This window comes from Podarcis melisellensis, assembly GCF_964234715.1.
Source record: "Podarcis melisellensis genome assembly, chromosome: 8".
Classification (NCBI taxonomy): Eukaryota; Metazoa; Chordata; class Lepidosauria; order Squamata; family Lacertidae; genus Podarcis; species Podarcis melisellensis.
This window is the reverse complement of record NC_138540.1, coordinates 74,033,826-74,054,428: the sequence shown is the minus strand read 5'-3', so window position 1 is coordinate 74,054,428 and position 20,603 is coordinate 74,033,826. Positions and strand designations below refer to the sequence as shown.

Sequence of the window (20,603 nt, the reverse complement as noted above, 5' to 3'; positions counted from 1 at the left end):
TATGATTGACCTTTCTTAAAGCATTTAAGTCAAAGCATTTGCTGCCCCCCTACATTCATTGCTACCATTAAGGAAATGAAACCTGGGGCGTCTCATTGTAGATCTCCCCAAGCAGTGTTTCATATGTATCTGGACTTTGATTAATCTCCCTTCATATAGATAGCACTTTTAAATAGCTGACAACCCTTCAAAGTAGATGACTTTCCTCTGTATAGGTGGGCACCTGACATAGTGTTAAGAGTACATAAAAGCCCAAATAATTCCATTTGCTTTTCAATTTAGGATCCTGAGGTGCATTCGACACTGGAAGTGAGTATTTTGAAGTCTTTGTGTATTACCTATATGGTCTGTTTTGTTTGAACCTCCGCCTGCAAAATGCAATTCTAGGCCCATCCAGGGTCTAAAATTGCCTTTCTAAATCCCTGCAGCCTAGGCTCCGTCTATATATCTTTGTTTTGGGCAGCTGATTTCTCTTTTGTTCAGAAAATGGTTTTATCTTGAAAAGAAGAATCTGGGCTTTTAAGAGAGGCTTTTTAGGAAAGCTCTGCAAGCAGGAGTTGGCTGGCAACAGTGTAGCCGAACTTCCAAACAATATCATGAAAATATTTTCAGATTTTCCTTGTATGATCCAACTCCACTATTATTTTTTGGCCTTGCCAAACTACACAAACACCTTAAAAGCTCAACCCAGAATTCAGATATATCAAAACTAAAAACACCAATCTCTTCAGAACGCCATGGTTTTTAATATCATATGTTGTACGATGTACTTACTTTAGAGTTTCAATTTAATTTCCAAATTCTAAAATTTTAAAAAGTAATTAAAAATTATTATGATTATAAATTTCCAAAAATGTATTTATTTAATATTTCTAAGAGCTGCTTGCAAACTTTCATCTTGGGATCTCAATGGGATCACACAAACATATAGATACACACACACACACACACACACACACACACACACACATATATATATATATATATATATATATATATATATATATATATATTGTACATACATCTCCACCCACCTTATGGGGTTCTATTTAGGATAAATGGGCCTTCTTGGAGTAAAATATAACAGAATAAACAAGACCTCAAACTATAACAGCAGTTACTTTAGGAATTTCTTTTAGAAGTTTTTCATGTAAAAGATATCTGAAAAGGTAGTCAGGCTTTTCTTTTAAAAATGTGTTCCAAAGCTGAGTTATAGCTTGCTGCTGCATGATAGAATTAACGCTTTGAAAGAATTCTTGTTAGTTCTTGATATGTATTGACCCAACTATGTGTTACGTGTCATATCTGTGACTGGATCTTCCATACCATTTGCTAATCAGTTAAATCTGCTTTTCAATTTAGAGTGCTGATGCGAATGGAGCCTTGGCAGTGAGTATTGAGATTTTTTTGTTTTATTTTTAGTGGGAAAGTGGAGATGAGGAAGAAAGGAAAAGTTACACTCTGTCACAATATAACTTCAGCCAGGGAAGAATTCACAGAGCTAAAACGCCTTGCCTTTCCAAAGGCAGAAATTTTGAACGATTATATTTTAGATATAATCTGCTGCGCCCTGTATCCTTAAACTGGACTTTGGCCACATATTCTCTCAAAGGACACTTTTACATAGTGGACTGTGTACTGATGGTTCTTCAGAATAAACAACTGTGCTCTGTCAAGTGTTGCATATTATAAGGGGTGCAAACGACATGAAAGCCTAACAAGTTTTATTTGTTTTTCATTGTAGGGTTTGCAAGGTTTATTGAGCGTGAGTATTGTGAAACCTTTGAATGATTATTATATCGTATGTAGTGTGAAAATGGAAAGCAGGAAGGGAAGGAAGGAGGTGGTCAGAGGATGATCCCAGCAAGGGAAGAACTCATTAGGCTATAATGTTTGCCATTTGTTATAGGCAGGCAAGTTTTGATACCCAAGCAGAGAATTATAAAATTTAGCACAAAAACATAGGAAGTTCAACTTGTTATTTCCATTTAGTTCTTTTCTTTTTCAAAATATGATCCAAGCCAGGGAAGAACAGACAGAGTTAATATGATTGCCCTTTTTTAAAGGTAGGCATTTGTGAAGAGCATTTGATTATCATTTGCTGCTTCCCTACATTCATTGCTGACATGAAGGAAATAAAAGCTGGGATGTCTTATTGTAGGTGTCTCCAAGATAGTGTAATATGTAACTGGACTTGGATTGACATCCCTTCATATCTCTCAGGAGTCTCCCACAGCCTTCCAGAGACCTCGCACAACCTTCCCAGAGTCTGGCAAGGTAGTAGCAGGCCTTGAGCGAATGGTTCCATGGGGCCTTCCTCACTTTGCATGGTTTTGCCTTTGTACGTAAACCCCCGAAACATGACGCCCATGTCAATTGCAGATCTACTGTACTGTATATTGTCACTTCATATGACAAGTCTTGGGTTTCCTGTTGGTGTAAAGCTTTTGGGAACATTGGGGTGTGAATGCCACATGAATAATTGGAGTATCTGAATTCTCCTAGTGCTCTATCTCTTGAACCCCATGTAATTTGAGTTGTATTAAAATGTTCATATCTCACATATGCTTCCTGGAAAAGGTCCCGTAGTATTGCTAACAGCTGTAATAAGAGCAAGAATCTGTGAAGGAAAGGAAGCATATGAAACAAACAAGCAGCATGTAATATGAACCTGGACTTGATTCCATATTGTTGAACTGGACTTGGACCAGGCATCCCCTCTAAGAGAACACATTTTAATTGAAGACTGTCTGGTGATAGTTATCTATTTTCATAGGCAGTCATCCGTAATGTAGGGCACCTGAAAGCATAATAAGTTCAATTTGTTTTTTCAATTTAGGGTCTTGATTTGAACAACTTACTGAGTGTGAGTATTCTGGAACTTTTCTGTATTTTTTATATAGTCCGTAGTGGGAAGGTAGTAAGGGAGGCAACGAGGAAGTTCTTCTCTCGCTCAGAATATGAGATCCCAGCCAGAGAAGAATATGACAAGCAATCGATTCTTCTGTTCTAAGCAGCCTACTATACAAGGAAGCCTTTGCAGCTAAATTATCTCTTCTTTCTGTAGTAGTGTTGGATTCATGGTGTGTATTAGATCTTGAAGAGTTTGGTACTAAAGCAACAGAGTTATTCAGTTTCCCTCAGAGTTTCAGGTGTCTCTTTGGATCTTAATATGTAGCATATGGAAATATGAGGAAATGCTGCCTATTGGTAAAAGTAAAAAAATATGCTATTTGGTACATATTTTTGATAGATTGATAACCATGCATATATTACGGATAGCAATGAGACAGTTTTCAGCACAATGCGAGCAGGTAGTGCTGCCTCCGGAAACTGCAGCTTGCAGAACAGCCAGGAGAGGGAGAAATCTGGATTTCTAGCAGGAATTGAGGACTTCAGTTGCATGTTAATGTACACGGGGGTCAAAGTGCACATCAATGGGAACACAAGTTTCTTTCTCATACTGGTAACTCACAACGTAACTTATGCACGTTCAGCTTTACTCACTTGGCTAAACATAAATAAATAAGGGGGCGGACGTTTGAGGGGAGAAACTTTGTTAACCCTACCTTAGGAGAGTGTTTGGAGTTGCAGGGAGAATGTATTTTGATTATACAAAATTTTGGCTTTATGCGTTGTCCCTGGGACATAACCCTCATGTATGTTGAGAGACACTTCTAATACAGAGATGTGAACAGAAACAGGTATAATGTGTTTCTCCTGTAATATACTCAGAAATGGGGTGTGAATAGAATTTAATAACAATTTGATATTTTCTGTATTTTCTTTGAATATATTTGATGATAAAATATATGAAAAGCAAAAAAGCAAAAATCTAAAAAAACACCATTGTTTCCCTTTGTAAAACAACAACAGAGAAAGAAGAGATCTCCAGTAAGTATCCAATCCTCATTGTGACTTTTCAATTTAAAAAAAGAATTATTTATTTTTTAACATTTACTCATGTGGTCGTATCCTGATTGATTCTGGTTCATGTCTTCTGGGAATCTGAAACTAAATCAAAGAGCCCAGGCGTGGGTAGAATTTATTCTGGGCTCCTGTTATTTGGGGAGGTGTTTTTGGGGGGCCGGGGGGTCCTGTCCTCTTTGGGAAATTTTTATACTGCAACTGAAATCACAATTGAAAAAACAACAACACTTTGATGTGGGCTGGAAAACATCTAGTTATTTCCTAAAAGAGACCTTTTTGATGTTATGTCCCTCTGCTATTTTTTTTGTCCCTGTGGGTTGGTCTGTCTGGTATCCTTGCCTTTGCCTGCTGTCCTAAGCCTTTTGGAAAATGATGTTAGACATTTCACTGAATCTGTTAGCCATAAATATTGGGGAGGGGAACTCCAGGAAATGATGAAGAAAGCCAAGGGGAAGAAAAAATCCAGTCTGCTGTAGAGATGAGGGAGAAATTAGATTCAGCTATCATTTTAAAGCCCACTTACCTACTTCTCACTTTCTGAAACAAAATGCTGTACCAACTGGAACGTATCAGCCCTCCTGAATTCAACATTCACTGAATGTTGCAGTGCCGCTCTCCAGGCAAGCAATGTGTACAAGAATGCATGGGGCAGGGTAAAAATATGCGTTAAAATGCATTTATTAGTTAAAGTAACATACAAAAAGTGCATTACATTACAGATTATTTGCAAGAATTTGAAATCCAGAAGGTTTCTTAGGAAACATATGGGAGCAGGATCTGGCTGGCAAATAGTATACCCAAATGATTTTTCTGAAAAGGGTTTTCAGACTTTCCGCATTATGCCCCACCTCCACTATTTCCTTCTCTTTGCAATATGGTTGGCCTCCTCTCCTTTGTTATGAAATTGCTCTGTAAAGAAAAACGACTAATATGGAGGCAGCTGTGATGCACATGAGACTGAATCAGTTCAGATCGCTTCTGCTTTCTCTTCTGATGTTTCCTTGATGAACAGGGGAATCCTTGCCTTAGGACCTAAATATGTGTTACATGACATTTCCACATGTCAAGCGGTTAAGAGAACATGACAGACTAACAAGTTGAATTTCCTTTTCAATTTAGGTTCTGGGTGGAGCAACTAGCGTGAGTATTAAGAAATCTTCATACCCTAAGATTTGTAGTGGGAGGGAGAAGGTCTTCTGTTGCTCATAGGATGATCCCACTGGGGGGGAAATTCACTACGCTATAATGTTTTCCATTTGTGAAAGGCAGTCATTATTACTCAATAAAGTTTGAATTCCAAACCAAGGAATTATAAAACTTAGCCTCATCAATAACCTATATTATCCTGCTGGCTGGCAACCAGTATAGCAGAATGTCCAAACAATTCCATGAAAATATTTTCAAATTTTACATAAGTTAATTTTGTTTTACACATTTTCCACTGTTACTTTGTCTTTGCACGTTGGATGGTCTGCTCTTCCTTATCTGCTCTTCTAACCCTAGTTTGCCTGTAAATTCTTTAGTTTGCCTGTAAATACTCATTTTCCCACATGAAGTGGGAGAATCTCTGCCTGAAGATAGAACTGTGTTATGTGGTGGCTGGAGCTCCCATCATGCAGTTTGCTAATCAGTTCAATTTGTTGTTCATTTTAGAGTCTTGGTGTGTCTGGTTTAGTGGATGTGAGTATTGTGGAACTTTTGTTTATTTATTGTATGCTCTGGAGTGGGAAACTCGGAGGGAGGGAGAGAGCGAGTACATTTCTGCCTCAAAGTATGATCCCAGCCAGGCAAGTATATGACAATCTGTTCTCCAGTTCTAATCAGTTTGCTACAGAAGGAACCTTTGTTTGGTTGAGTTCTCTCTTCTCTTCATAGTACTGTTCGATCCTTGTGTGTGTTAGATTCAGTCTATATTTCCAGAAAGAATATATTGAAAAGTTTGGTGCAAAAGCAACAAGCTTGATAACATTTTTCTTAGAGGTTCTGGTATCTCTTTGGATCTTATTACGCAGTTTATGAAAATATGGTAAAATTCTGCCTTTTGAATGCTGAAGTCTCCTATTTCAGGCACTTCAGTGATGAATGATTTAGCTGTTGAGTAAAGACTAGCTAATAAATTAAATTTTAGGCCCACCCAGGAATTTTAATTGCTTTATTGAACCCCCCACATCCTGGGCTCTAATTTCATATCCTTTTGGGGGGCAGCTGATCGCCTAGGGCAAAGGCATCCTCTTCTCTACAGAAAATTGTTGTACTGGAAATAAGCATTGTGGGTTTTTAATAAAGGTGTTTTTAAAAGGAAAGGTCTGTAAGCAGGACCTGGCTGGTAACTAGTATAGCTAAACCTCCAGGCAGTTTCATGAAAGCACTTTCAAATTTTCCATGTTATGCCCCATCTCCACTAATACTTTGTCTTTGCCCGTTGGACATTCAACTCTCCTTCATCTGCTTTTCTAACCTTGATGGAAAAGGAGAGTGAAGTCCACACCAAATCTATCAGCCTGGTTACTTGAGAGGGACCTTCCTTTCAGGAAGGTATGGAATTACCCAGGAAAGGAGATTGGCTAAAATGAAGACATGTGAGACTGCCTTTAGATCCGTTTGCTTATTTATTCTGATCTTTCCCTCAATTCAATTTCCTTTTCTATTTAGAGCCTTGGTCTGCAAGATAAACTGCAAGTGAGTATTGTGAAACCTTTGTGTGATTGCTATATGGTTTGTAGTAGTAAAATGGGAGAAAGAAAGGGAAGGAAGGAGGAACTCTTCTGTGACTTAGAGGATGATCCAAGGCATGGAAGAACTCGTTAGGTGATAATGTTTGCCATTTGGCTGGCAACTAATATTATTTGCCAAACCCATCCCGGGTTTAAAATTGCCTTAGTTCTACACTCTCACAGCCTGGGCTCAGTCTCTATATATTTGTCTTGGATTGCGGATGGCCATTGGCGTCATCTTCTATTCAGAAAATTGTTCTACTGGAAATAAGAATCTTGGGTTTTTGTTTTTTTAATATAAAGGCTTTTAGGAAATGTCTGCAAGCAGGAGCAGGCTGGCAACTAGTATAGCAGAACTTTCAAGCAAGTTCATAAAATTATTTCCACATTTTCCATGTATGCCCCATCTCCACTATTACTTTGTCTTTTCAAGTTGGACAGTCTACTCTTCTAACCTTAATGAATAGGAGACTGAATTCCACACCAAATATATCAGCCTGACTGTTAGAGAGGGACCCTATGAAAATGATTTACAGGTGGTACATGACCCCAGTCAAGCTTGCAAAAATTTACCATTTGCCCAATAACAAATGCTGGAAATGTAATGAAACTGAAGGTACCTTTTACCACCTTTGGTGGACCTGCCCAAAGATTAAAGCCTTTTGGGAGATGATCTATAATGAAATTAAGAAGGTCCTTAAGTGGACTTTTCCTAAGAAACCTGAGGCTTTTCTCCTGGGCATGGTTGGCCTATTGGTGCTAAAGAAGGACAGGACTTTCTTCATGTACGCTACCACAGCAGCAAGAATTATTCTGGCAAAGTATTGGAAGATGCAAGAACTACCTACTCTGGAAGAATGGCAGACAAAGGTGACAGACTTTATGGGATTAGCAGAGATGACCGGCAGAATCCGAGACCAGGGGAAAGAGACAGTGGAAGAGGACTGGAAGAAATTCAAAACATATCTTAAAAACTGTTGTAAAATTGAGGAGTGTTAAGATGTCAAGGGGTAAGAAGTAGAGAATTACAGCTGTAACTAATAAGTTTAAGGAAATCTAATGAAAGGGAACTAATAGATAAATTGACTAAAGGGTTGCTAAAGAACTGTAAAACAAGGATGCAGCGAAAGGGAGGTATGGGGAAGTCGAAGGAAAGAAGGTGCATGAAAATAACATTATGATTTAAATATTTTGTATGTATTTGTTTTTTCTGTTTTGTTTGTGTGTTTTTATATGTGTTTGAAAAATGAATAAAAATTTTTTTTTTTAAAAAAAAAAGACTGTTAGAGAGGGACCCTCCTTTGGGGAAGATACGGAATTATTCACGAAAGGAAATTGGCTAAAATGAAGGCAGCTGTGCAACACATGAGACTGAATCAGTTTCCTTTGGTTTGCCTTTATATTTTGTTCTTTGCCACATGAAACGGTAGAATTCCTGCTTGAGGATGAAACTATGTGTTAGGTGGCAAACCTGGGACTGGATCTCCCACCATTTGCTAATCAGTTCGATTTGCTTTTCAGTTTAGGGTCTTGATGTGAATGCAGCCATGAATGTATTGTGATTCTTGAGCGGGTTTCCTATATGATTTGTAGTGGGAAAGTGGAAGGGAGTTCGGGGTGGGGAGAGGAAAAGTTATTCTCTGTTACAATATATAACCTCATGCTGGGAAGAATTCACAGAGCTAAAATGCTTGCCCTTTCCTAAAGCAATGAATTCTTTCAGGCGTTCAGATATAATCTGCTGCCCCCCTGCAGGTCTCATTTTTTACATTTCTGTATCCTTAAATACTGAACCTTGGCCAGACACTAATATCTAATAAATTCAATTTGCTTTTCTATATAGAGCCTTCGTCTGCAAGAAAAACTGCAAGTGAGTATTGCGAAAGCTTAGTGTGTTTACGATACGGTTTGTTGCAGTAAAATGGGAGGAAGAGAGAGAAGGAAGGAGGAACTCTTCTGTGACTCAGTGGATGACCCAAACCATGGAAGAACTCATTAGGCGATAATGTTTGCCATTTGGCTGGCAACTAATATTATTTGCCAGCCCTCTTTTCCAGAATGTATGGAATGATTCAAGGAAGGAAATGGGCTAAAAGCCTGGACTTTTGGCTAAACATTCTCTCAAACAGAGGACACTTTTACACTGTGTATTGATGGTTCTTCAAAATAAACAATTGTCCTGTGTCCAGTATTGCAAAATATATGTCGTGCAAAGAACATGAAAGCCTAATATGTTCAATATGCTTTTCTCTGTAGGTTGTAGATCAATTGTTGAAAGTGAGTATTGTGAAAGCTTTCTATGGTTATTCTATGGTTTGTAGTGAGAACGTTCCATTTATTTCCATTTAGGGTGCTGTTGAGAAAGTGAATGTTTGAATTGTGAATCATTGTTTTGTCTACGTAGTCCATAATGGGAAAGTGGGAGGAAGGTGGGGAAGAAAAGAGTAGCCCCCCCCCCCAAATAGAATTCGATCCAGGGAAGAACAAACAGAGCTAATATGATTGCCCTTTCTTAAAGCATTTAAGTCAAAGCATTTGCTGCCCCCCTACATTCATTGCTACCATTAAGGAAATGAAAGCTGGGGCGTCTCATTGTAGATCTCCCCAAGTAGTGTTTCCTATGTATCTGGACTTTGATTAATCTCCCTTCACATAGATAGCACTTTTAAATAGCTGACAACCCTTCAAAGTAGATGATTTTCCTCTGTATAGGTGGGCATCTGACATAGTGTTAAGAGTACATAAAAGCCCAAATAATTCCATTTGCTTTTCAATTTAGGATCCTGAGGTGCATTCGACACTGGAAGTGAGTATTTTGAAGTCTTTGTGTATTACCTATATGGTCTGTTTTGTTTGAACCTCCCCCTGCAAAATGCAATTCTAGGCCCATCCAGGGTCTAAAATTGCCTTTCTAAATCCCTGCAGCCTAGGCTCCGTCTATATATCTTTGTTTTGGGCAGCTGATTTCTCTTTTGTTCAGAAAATAGTTTTATTTTCCTTGTATGCTCCAACTCCACTATTATTTTGTCCTTGCAAGTTGGACAGTCTACTCTGTTATCTGCTCTTGTAACCCTCATGGAAAAGGAGAGTGAACTCTACACTGAATTTACCAGCCTGGCTGTTAGAGAGGGACCCTCCTTTCGGGATGTTTTAGAATTACCATGGAAAGGGAAGTTGCTAAAATGATGGCAGCGATACTGGACGTGAACCTGAATCAGTTCTGAGGGGTTTTTCTGCATATTCTGATCTTTCTTACATGAAAATGAGGAATCCTTATCTGAGGATGAAACTTGGTCATTCCATGTCAAGTGATCCAACTCTTTACTTCATGTCATCCAATTTTGTTAATATTTTGTACACTTGTACAAACTATAATAGCAGTTACTTCAGGAATTTCTTTAAAACGTTTTTCATTTAAAAGATATCTGTAAAGCTAGTAAGGCTTTTCTTTTAAAAATGTGTTCCGAAGCCGAGTTATAGCTTGCTCTGGCATGATGGAATTAACTCTTTGAAAGAATTCTTGTTAGTTCTTGATATGTATTGACCCAAATATGTGTTACGTGTCATATCTGTGACTGGATCTTCCATACCATTTGCTAATCAGTTCAATCTGCTTTTCAATTTAGCGTGTTGATGTGAATGGAGCCGTGGGAGTGAGTATTGAGATTTTTTGTTTTGTTTTTAGTGGGAAAGTGGAAAGTGGAGTTGAGGAAGAAAGGAAAAGTTATTCTCTGTCACAATATAACGTCAGCCAGGGAAGAATTCACAGAGCTAAAATGCTTGCCCTTTACAAAGCCAGGAATTTTAAAAGATTATATTTTAGATATAATCTGCTGCGCCCTGTATCCTTAAACTGGACTTTGGCCACATATTTTCTCAAAGGACACTTTTATATAGTGGACTGTGTACTGATGGTTCTTCAGAATAAACAACTGTGCTGTGTCAAGTGTTGCAGATTATAAGGGGCGCAAACAACATGAACGCTTAACAAGTTTAATTTGTTTTTCACTGTAGGGTTTGCAAGGTTTATTGAGCGTGAGTATTGTGAAACCTTTGAATGATTATTATATCGTATGTAGTGTGAAAATGGAAAGCAGGAAGGGAAGGAAGGAGGTGGTCAGAGGATGATCCCAGCAAGGGAAGAACACATTAGGCTATAATGTTTGCCATTTGCCAGGCAGGCAAGTTTTGATACCCAAGCAGAGAATTATAAAATTTAGCACAAAAACATAGGAAGTTCAACTTGTTATTTCCATTTAGTTCTTTTCTTTTTCAAAATATGATCCAAGCCAGGGAAGAACAGACAGAGTTAATATGATTGCCCTTTTTTAAAGGTAGGCATTTGTGAAGAGCATTTGATTATCATTTGCTGCTTCCCTACATTCATTGCTGACATGAAGGAAATAAAAGCTGGGATGTCTTATTGTAGGTGTCTCCAAGATAGTGTAATATGTAACTGGACTTGGATTGACATCCCTTCATATCTCTCAGGAGTCTCCCACAGCCTTCCAGAGACCTCGCACAACCTTCCCAGAGTCTGGCAAGGTAGTAGCAGGCCTTGAGCGAATGGTTCCATGGGGCCTTCCTCACTTTGCATGGTTTTGCCTTTGTACGTAAACCCCCGAAACATGACGCCCATGTCAATTGCAGATCTACTGTACTGTATATTGTCACTTCATATGACAAGTCTTGGGTTTCCTGTTGGTGTAAAGCTTTTGGGAACATTGGGGTGTGAATGCCACATGAATAATTGGAGTATCTGAATTCTCCTAGTGCTCTATCTCTTGAACCCCATGTAATTTGAGTTGTATTAAAATGTTCATATCTCACATATGCTTCCTGGAAAAGGTCCCGTAGTATTGCTAACAGCTGTAATAAGAGCAAGAATCTGTGAAGGAAAGGAAGCATATGAAACAAACAAGCAGCATGTAATATGAACCTGGACTTGATTCCATATTGTTGAACTGGACTTGGACCAGGCATCCCCTCTAAGAGAGCACATTTTAATTGAAGACTGTCTGGTGATAGTTATCTATTTTCATAGGCAGTCATCTGTAATGTAGGGCACCTGAAAGCATAATAAGTTCAATTTGTTTTTCAATTTAGGGTCTTGATTTGAACAACTTACTGAGCGTGAGTATTCTGGAACTTTTTTGTATTTTTTATATAGTCCGTAGTGGGAAGGTAGTAGGGAGGCAAGGTGGAAGTTCTTTTCTGCCTCAGAATATGATCCTAGCCAGAAAAGAATATGACAAATAATCGATTCTCCTGTTGTAAGCAGCCTACTATAGAAGGAACCCTTTGCAGCTAAATTATCTCTTTTCTTCATAGTAGTGTTAGATAATGGTATATATTAGATTTGGTCCACATTTCCAGAAATACTATCTTGAAGAGTTTGGTACTTAAGCAACAAGGTTACTCACAGTTTCCCGCAGAGTTTCAGGTGTCTCTTGGGATCTTAGTAGGCCACTCCCTTCCCTGGGGGCTGGGTTGCGGGCAGGCCCCACACTCCCAGTGTGGGGAGAGAGCCAGTGTGGTTAAGAGCGATGGACTTGTAATCTGCGGAACCGGGTTCGCATCTCCGCTCCTCCACATGCAGCTGCTGGGTGACCTTGGGCCAGTCACACTTCTCTGAAGTCTCTCGGCCCCACTCACCTCAGAGTGTTTGTTGTGGGGGAGGAAGGGAAAGGAGATTGTGAGCCGCTTTGAGACTCCTTAGGGTAGTGATAAAGCGGGATATCAAATCCAAACTCTTCTTCTTCCCACCGTGTTCAGCGGGGGTGTGGCAGTGCCCCCACATCATGGGGGAGTCCCGGCCGCATCACACCCCCACTGACCAATCCAGTCGGCCAGGGGCGTGGCTTATAGCATTTATGCAACCACACGGCCTGGTTGTTCTCCATCTTGGTTCCTGCCTCAGAACATCCACAGGGCTCCCCCTACTGGTGGTTGACCCTTACTGGACTAGCTGCATGGTGGGCAGGAGTCAGATATAGTCGGTTCAATTCCAATGCCTAAGCCAATACCACTCACATTCTGTGACCAATTAAGTTGTGGCCTTTATTAGCCCATTAACCTAAAATACTGGTGTCCATGTGTTTTATTATTCAACAAATGGGGGAAGGCTCAGGGCCTTGACATGCAATGCAGCACATGGAAATATGGGACAATGCTGCCTATTGGATGTTGAGGCCCTCTCCCTTATACACCTCAGTGATGAATGCTTGAGCTGCTGAGGAAAGACTAACTATATACACACTTCTATATTTCAGGGTGTTACTGGTTTAGTTGTGAGTATTGCTGATACTTTTAAATGAGCAATATTTTGGTTTACAACGAAAGGGGCATTATTACTATTATTAATATTATTTAACTAGATGATACCCAGTAGCTTCTGTGTGTAATCTTTGCTTGTGGCCCTAGCGACATTAGTGTGGTCTGAGTAATAGCAGTACTATGGTTCTCCAAGTGGAAATGGAGAGAAGCAGCAGGTTGATCCTCTGCATAAAGTTGTTAACCCCATTCCCACCCCCTAGTGCTGCATTTCATGTGGGGACCCCAAATGCTTCCCCCTCAGAATAGTGCCTCATTTCCCACCCACCCCAAACAGGGCTGGAAGGCAGGAAAAATGGCACTGAGCATGAAATGCAAATCTTACCCCCTGGGGGCAAGGGAGGCGCGGTTGGGGAAAGGAGTGGTATTCAAGAATCCATTTAGCCTTCTGATATCTTACATGGCTGAGTTTTCTACCACAAGCCTAGAATGGAAAACAGACAAATGTGCAGATTGGTGCCTCATTATTTGCATTTTTATCTTGTATTTACATCTTGCGGGCCACCATGAGATTTTCTGATTAAGGGCAGTATATAACAAATATATTAAAAATAAATAATCGTAAGAAACATTTTACAGTAGCTATGAGCCTACAAAAGCTTCCCTCTGTGCTGAAATGGTTGCCTTCCTTGGTCTATTTATTCAGAGGAGACCGATTGAAATTAATTACCTAAGTTAGTCATGCCCATTAATTTCAGTTGGTCTTCTATGAACAAAATATATATTTCTCAGTGATAAGCAAATCTTTGTTCTGGGTAGCCTCTCCTTTCTTTCAATTAAATGCCTGTTTGGTAGTCATTTAGCGACCTGTAGTGACTTACTTAGTGCCCTAAGGAAACAGAGAAATAACTTGTGTCTTTTGCTTCTTTTTCAACAACAATCTACCTGAGCAGTAAAGAATTGTAAGTATTTCTATGTACATAGTCTACATATGGTTCATCTGTGTCATTAGCAATATCCTGGTGGAAATACTTCAGGGGAAAGGATTACCTTTCTCTGAGAGCCTCCTATGTGTGAAATATTTTCTAGTCTGTAGAGAAGCTATCACATTAGGGGGTAGGATGGGTACCCTGTCACCACTGAATATGCTTTGACTCGAATCCACAGTATAACATATATACTCCGTCATGCAAAATGAAATCAAGACCCTACTAATAAAACTTCAGCTCTGTTGACTAGATAATGTACTCAACTCTGATGATAAGCTGGAGAGTTAAAGTTGGTCCTGTGGTGATAGCACTCAGGGCCTGGACTCCAGAGAAATGATACTCTGCAGATATTGTTGGATGCTAAGTCCCATCATTGTTGACCATTGGCTATGCTGGCTAGGAAAGATGGGGATTGGGTTCAAGAACACTGGTAGGTTGTCCCTCAATTCCCTTTAGAATAAGATTGTCATCACTAGATTAATTTATATGATTTACTTTATTATTTCCAGGTGTATTACGGACTGAACATACCTACACTCCTGGACCAGATTGACAATGACTTCTTGCTCCTGCGCATTCCACATTGCCACTCCAAAGCCAATCAAGTGAAACCAGAGAATCACGAATCATACTAGTACACTTTAGATAATTTCTGTAACTGATTTTGTTGCCTTTTTAATAGAGGGCAGAGGGCACTAAAAACTGCCCCACTACCCCCCTGGAGGATGGCAATTGCTTTGCAAAAATAAAAGAAAATTGCAATGGCACTGAAATGGTTTGCTTGCTTTTTATTAACGGTCCAACTAAGAAATCATAACATTCATTACTGTTGAAACAAGATCCACTCACATGTCACACATGTCACCACATATGTTTGTTTTTGTGATACATGAATTCAGTAAATACAGGGCTGACGGCAACTAGGCAGTGGCTCACTACAGAATGGCCCATCTTCACTACGAGGTAGTAAAATCACAGGACTCCACCTATTCATGAATTTTCTGCAAACGTGTTCAGAAATCTGGGCACACGATGACTTCATCCTGCAGTTTGATTCCCGGGTTGGGAATCTTGTTGGAATAAAGTTATAAACTCAAACCAAAAAGCAGCCGGTCCCTGGTGGGGTCCCCTAGCCAGCTTAGTCTTCCGAGGCCCAGGAAAAGTGTGCCAGACTGCTCCCTCTTCTGCTCAGGCCTGCCTCTCTTTAATTTGTGGTGGAAGCAGTGCAAACTGGCCCAAGCTGGAGGTGCATATAAGCAGTGGTTATGGGAATAAGTGGAGAAACTAGTGGTCAGAAGGAAAATTAGGGGAGGAGATGGGTGGAACTGGTGGAAGGGGCTGGGCCAACCTTAGGATTATGTGGTTAACTTCCTTGGTGTAGAAACAGCTTCCTTTTCCTGAAATTATGGAAATTTCATCATATGCCCACTCAACCAAAGCTGCATATGACGGGCCAGGAGAAAATCAATTTTAATGATTTGATTTGTTGTATTTCTATGCTGCTTTTCATTCAAATGAATCCCAAAATGCCTTACAAATAATAAATAACAATAGCGTAATAAAACATAAAAGAACATTACAAATGCAGCATAAATAATATAAAACAATTAACCAATCATCAATAAAACAATTACAACCTATAAAATGCTATTAAGAGAGCTAAAAACATAGGCTAAACATCACAATTACAGTAAAAGTCATATGATTAACAAATCAACACAGCATTTACAATCTATAAAACAATATTGACAACAGAATAGCAACTTTAAAAATAAGCAAAGCACTGTTAAGGTTATACACAGACACTGCATGCCCTCATGACTCATAATACTTCACTCTAGTCAGTTCATTAAAATACACATAAAACACAGATGCTGCCCATTGTTACGCCAGCTCAGCCAGATGCTGGGGTCCCTGGGCAGTGGACCATGGTGGAGACAATGGGGCTCTGGGCCTACTGCCAATGGTAAGGTGGGCATTGACTGGGTAGCCTGCCCAGGCATTGTTGACAAAAAAACATGTCTCCCTCACTCATGATAATCATGAGGTCAATTCCCACTTGAGGAAGTTTGAGACAAGCCTGTCCCTCCTGAGCAGTGAGTCATGGCTGGACTTGGTGTGGACGCCGACCAGGAGGTCCAGCAGTGCCTCCAATCTCAGTATGTTCTCGCTGCACTGTGTCCTGTCCACCACCAGCTGCCCCAGCTTCTGCAGCCTCACCCTGGCCGACAAGTTGGTGAAGGAGGAGGTGGATGCTGAGGGGAGCAAGTGGAGTGGCCAGTTGAGTCCACCAGGCAAGAGGGAGAGGCCGCGAGAAAGACGTTGAGTGAGGAAGCAGGATCCGACAGCCCTGATGAGCTTGCAACCGGTGACTCGGAGCAGCAGCTTCGTCTCAGCATCCAGGCTTTTGCCCATGGAAGGCATGACAGCAGAGCATGTCAGCTGGCAGTGGTTGAGGAGATGCAGGGGTGGGCAGAGGAACTGGAGAGTGTGGAAATGAACATGCTTGCATCTCTACCTGGCCACAGTGATCCATGCGACGGTCATCTCCAGGCTGGACTACTGTAATTCGCTCTATGTGGGGCTGCTTTTGAAGCTGTCCCAGAAACTCCAGTGGAGTACAGGGTCAGATTTAAGGTGCTGGTTTTGACCTTTAAAGCCCTTCATGGCCTAGGACCCTCGTATCTTCGGGACCGCCTCTCCTGGTATGCCCCACGGAGGATCCTAAGGTCCATAAATAGCAACACCCTAGAGGTCCAAGGCCCTAAGGAAGTGAGATTACCCTCAACCTGAGTCAGGGCCTTTGCAACACTGGCTCTGGCCTGGTGGAATGCTCTGTCTCATGAGACCAGGGCCCTGCGGGATCTGATTTCTTTCCTCAGGGCCTGTAAGACAGAGTTGTTCTGCCTGGCCTTTGGCTTAGAATCAATTCGATTCCTTCCCGCTCTTTCCTTTTTCCTTTCTCCTCCTGTGAAGAGGCTGCATCTTAATGTTTTAATGTTGTATTTTAATCTTGTTTTTTAAGTTGTATTTTAATCAACTTGTTTTTATTATTGGTTGTTAGCTGCCCTGAGCCCAGTCTTGGCTGGGGAGGGTATAAATAATTTTATTATTATTATTTTTTATTATCTCTGGGTCCTTGGGGTCAATTGGCTGTTCCTCCCCAGGCTTCTGCTGCTGCTAGTGGTGCTGCCAGACTTCTTTCTCAGCAATTGAGTTAGCAGGATGAGCAAAATGGTCTATAAAACACAAAACGGGATGCTAGGAGTCTGCCAAGCACTTGCTTGGTGCCCTTACTGTCCTGAAAACATGCTGAGAAGCCTTACCCAAACAACCTCACCCCTAATCCTTTCCCTGGGAATTGGGGTACAGAAGGTACATGTAAGCCTTCAGCATTTAGCAGTTTTCTGTTGTGTTTTGAATAGCACCACCACACCAACCTTCTAAAAATGAGTAAATACATGGATACAAATATTCCAGAAATGTTCTGATTTACAAGCAGTTCTTAATTCTGCACGACTCACCCGCAATGGACTGAGTTGCAAAGCAGCATGCACCTTGCATACAGAAGTTCCCAGGGGCTATCCCTGGAACCTCCAGAGATGGCTGGGAGAGACCGATGTCTGAAATCCTGAATAGAAGCTGCCAGTCAGTGTCAACAATATTGAGCTAAAATGTATCAATGGCGTGACTTGGTATAAGGCAGCTTCCTGCATTCCTACATGGCTATCCTATCCAGAGGAGAATCAAACTCTGGATTGCCTAAATCAGACCTGTTTTTGAAAGGGTATTATTACATTTCCATTATTCTGTAAATCTTACTTGTAAACCCCATTTTAAAACACTATGGGTTAGAGAGCAATATATTAACTCCCCTCAAGTCTTTCAGCAAACTTATAACAAAACACCTAAATCAATTTGCAAAGCTTAGATCAGTGATTATCTGATAACAACACCAGTGTCCAGCTGCTTGAATCTCTCAAGGAGGTGAGCTGCCACTTCCAGTTGCAATGAGCTCTCTGGAGGACATTCTTTCGACTCTCTGGACTCCCTATGACGAAGTCAAATTGCAAGTGCAACTCTTTTAATAGCTACGCTTTGGAATGTTTTGATTCTTCACAATAGCAGCTTCAAGAAAGTGTATTTTGTTGAATGGCTTTAGCTGGGACGTCACCTACCAATGCTAGTCTTAATTTCCTTGTCCTTGGCATAAAGGACACTCCACTCACCAAACAACTGAAGCAAGTTACATGCTGCTTTTTCTCGTACAGTATTGTCTGGTTCTTTATGGTGAACCAGGCTAAGATATAGAACCTCAGGGTCAAATTAGATGAGACCCTTCTCTTGTCTGACCTGCTTCTTCCTCCTCTTCTTCTGACTCATCCTGTGCACCACCTTCCAGCTCTGAAGCTTCCCCTGCCTTCAGCTTTTGCCTCCTGGCTGCTACAGTAGCCCACAAATCACTAACCTCTCTCAAGTCAGTGACACCTCCCCTTGCCAGTGTGACCCTTGTCAGCATCCTTCTAGTCCCTGACACACAGTGACCAGCCTCCCCTGCTGTGCTGTGTGAATTGGGCCGCATCCAACTGTATATTTAAAACAGTATGATGCCACTATGAACAGTCATGGCTTCCTGCAAGGAATCCTGTGGGTTTGTTAAAGGTGCTAAGAGTCATCAGGAGACCCTTATTCGCGTCCCAGAGCTACATTTCCCAGAGCTTCCTGGGAAGGGGGATTGACTGCGAAGGCACTCTGAGAATTGTTGCTTTCTGAGGGAAATAGGTATTCCATAATGACTGTCAACATAATGATTGATTTCCACACGTATTCCTAGACTGTATTGACCCTTCATAAGAGCAGCTTAAATGAAGCTGCCAGCCAAACCTCCCTGGGGAGAACATTCTACAGATGGGGAGCAACCGTAGAAAAGTCCCATCCTGTCCCCAGGATACTTTGGTGGAAGATTCAGGAATCTCACCACTGGTGTCCACCTCTTCCCATCCATGACCCAGCTGCCAAGTGACCAAAACCAATGATTCAGTTCCCACTGTGAGTTACTCCTACTTGGCACTACTGTATGAATTAGGCTCCAAAGGTCACCCCCACCACTCATAGAAGCTATGGTAGTCAGCTAAGTTCACACTGTTTACTTGACACAAGCTTGACAAGGGATTGCCCTGTCACAACAGGCTTAGGAACCTTAAAGAAGATTTGTGCAGTTCCTGCACATGGTCTCATTTCCCTTAGGCACTTCAGAAATTCTTAAGGGATAGTTAATCAAGGGGTCCTATTTGCAACTGCTTACCCTGCTTCTTGCCTGCTTATTTCTAGTTTCCTGACACAGCACAATTGTCTGCAGTTTTACCTCCACAAGCCTTTCCAACTCTGCAAGAGAATCCTCAATTGTACTACGAAGGGGGGATGTTGTGTGTATGGACCATGCACTTACCTCACCGCACATACCTGGAAAAAGGTCAAGCTGAGCAACTTGGCTTAGCTGATGATTAATACTTGGTTGCATTGTTTGCCACCCCGTTGGTCCCTGTCTTTGAGATCTACAACACCTTTCCATTTGATGGTGGTTTCTGATAAGTTATGCTTTCCTCATTGACCTAAAGAGATTGGTCCTCTTGACAATGGAGCTTTTACACTAAGCAACATGGGCTGCAATTTCTGGAAAGAGCCATGCCATAAATAGAGCAGCTGAAGGTACCCAGGCCTCACACCAGAGAGTTTACAGACTTCCAAGGAGAAGCCAAGATGACTCCCCAGATTTTGGTTACTGTTCTTCTCTTCTTTCTCCTTTGCCCACAGGAAAGCACTGCGGTAAGGTGACTTCTGCTTTGAAAGGAGCCATGCAACACCTTTCTTCCACAATGATCTTTCTCTTCAAGTAGATGACAGAATGTGCTTCCTTCAGCAGTACCTGAGGACTATTATAAGAGAATCCTACTACAATATCAGAAATGTCCATGTGGAGACAGCAGTGCCCAAACAGTGATTCATATATTGTTGTTTTGCTCTTTGTACAGGGATTCATGCAAATGGTGAAATCACACCACTCTTACAGTCTCTGCCAGGGCATCCAGCCAACTTTTTGTGACTTTTCTTCTGGACTTTTCCTTTTTTACAATAAAGCTGTTCCACAGTTAAGCAACCATTTTGGCCTGGCTCGTTCTCAGAAATGACCTGGCAATATCCCACTTTTCATTGTAAACCCCCACAAGGAATACACACTACAATGCAGTGCAGCATTTTAGCCAGTGGACTGAGCTGTGAATTAAGAAGTCCCTGGTGTGAACTGGGGATGTACGAAGGGATAATTTTTCATTTTATCCTGTCTTCATCACAATTAGTGCAGTTTCTGTTCTGCTGCAGTTGGGCCTCTGCAAAAATGCTACATTATTATTGTCTCTGTCTACTATTAAACATAATTTAGGAATCAATGCCATAATTATGCCCACGCCTTCCATTTTACTGCAAAGAAACACAGTTTTAAATGGGGGGCACACCTCATGAATTACATATCTTTGTGGTCCGAAAAAAACAACCACAGTGGTCATCTGTTTGTCATTCCATTAACTTGTCACTTTGCTTTGCTTTTTTTATCTGAAGAGACTTCGAAGCAAGAGATCTCCTGTAAGTATATGATCTTTTTCATGACTTGCTGTATTTTCCTCCCCCCCCCCCCCAATAT

At 40.9% G+C, this 20,603-nt stretch overlaps 1 protein-coding gene and 1 long non-coding RNA gene across 2 annotated transcripts; both read left to right on the top strand.

The window, feature by feature from the left end:
* The first annotated feature begins 34 nt into the window (after positions 1–34).
* LOC309375699 lies at positions 35–5,264 on the top strand. Its single transcript, XR_014171007.1, has 4 exons — positions 35–309; positions 1,363–1,765; positions 2,840–3,894; positions 5,050–5,264. It is a non-coding gene; the product is annotated as an uncharacterized lncRNA (long non-coding RNA).
* A 216-nt stretch (positions 5,265–5,480) lies between these two features.
* Positions 5,481–14,673, top strand: LOC309375868 (uncharacterized protein; the record flags this gene model as incomplete). The annotated part of the gene is made up of 9 exons (XM_081921786.1): positions 5,481–5,610; positions 5,943–5,956; positions 6,583–6,609; positions 8,901–8,921; positions 9,424–9,450; positions 10,271–10,297; positions 10,659–10,679; positions 11,751–13,879; positions 14,416–14,673. 8 exons carry the CDS (start codon positions 5,481–5,483, stop codon positions 11,901–11,903), a joined length of 420 nt encoding a protein of 139 aa, XP_081777912.1. The 3' UTR covers positions 11,904–13,879; positions 14,416–14,673.
* Between the last annotated feature and the right edge of the window lie 5,930 nt (positions 14,674–20,603).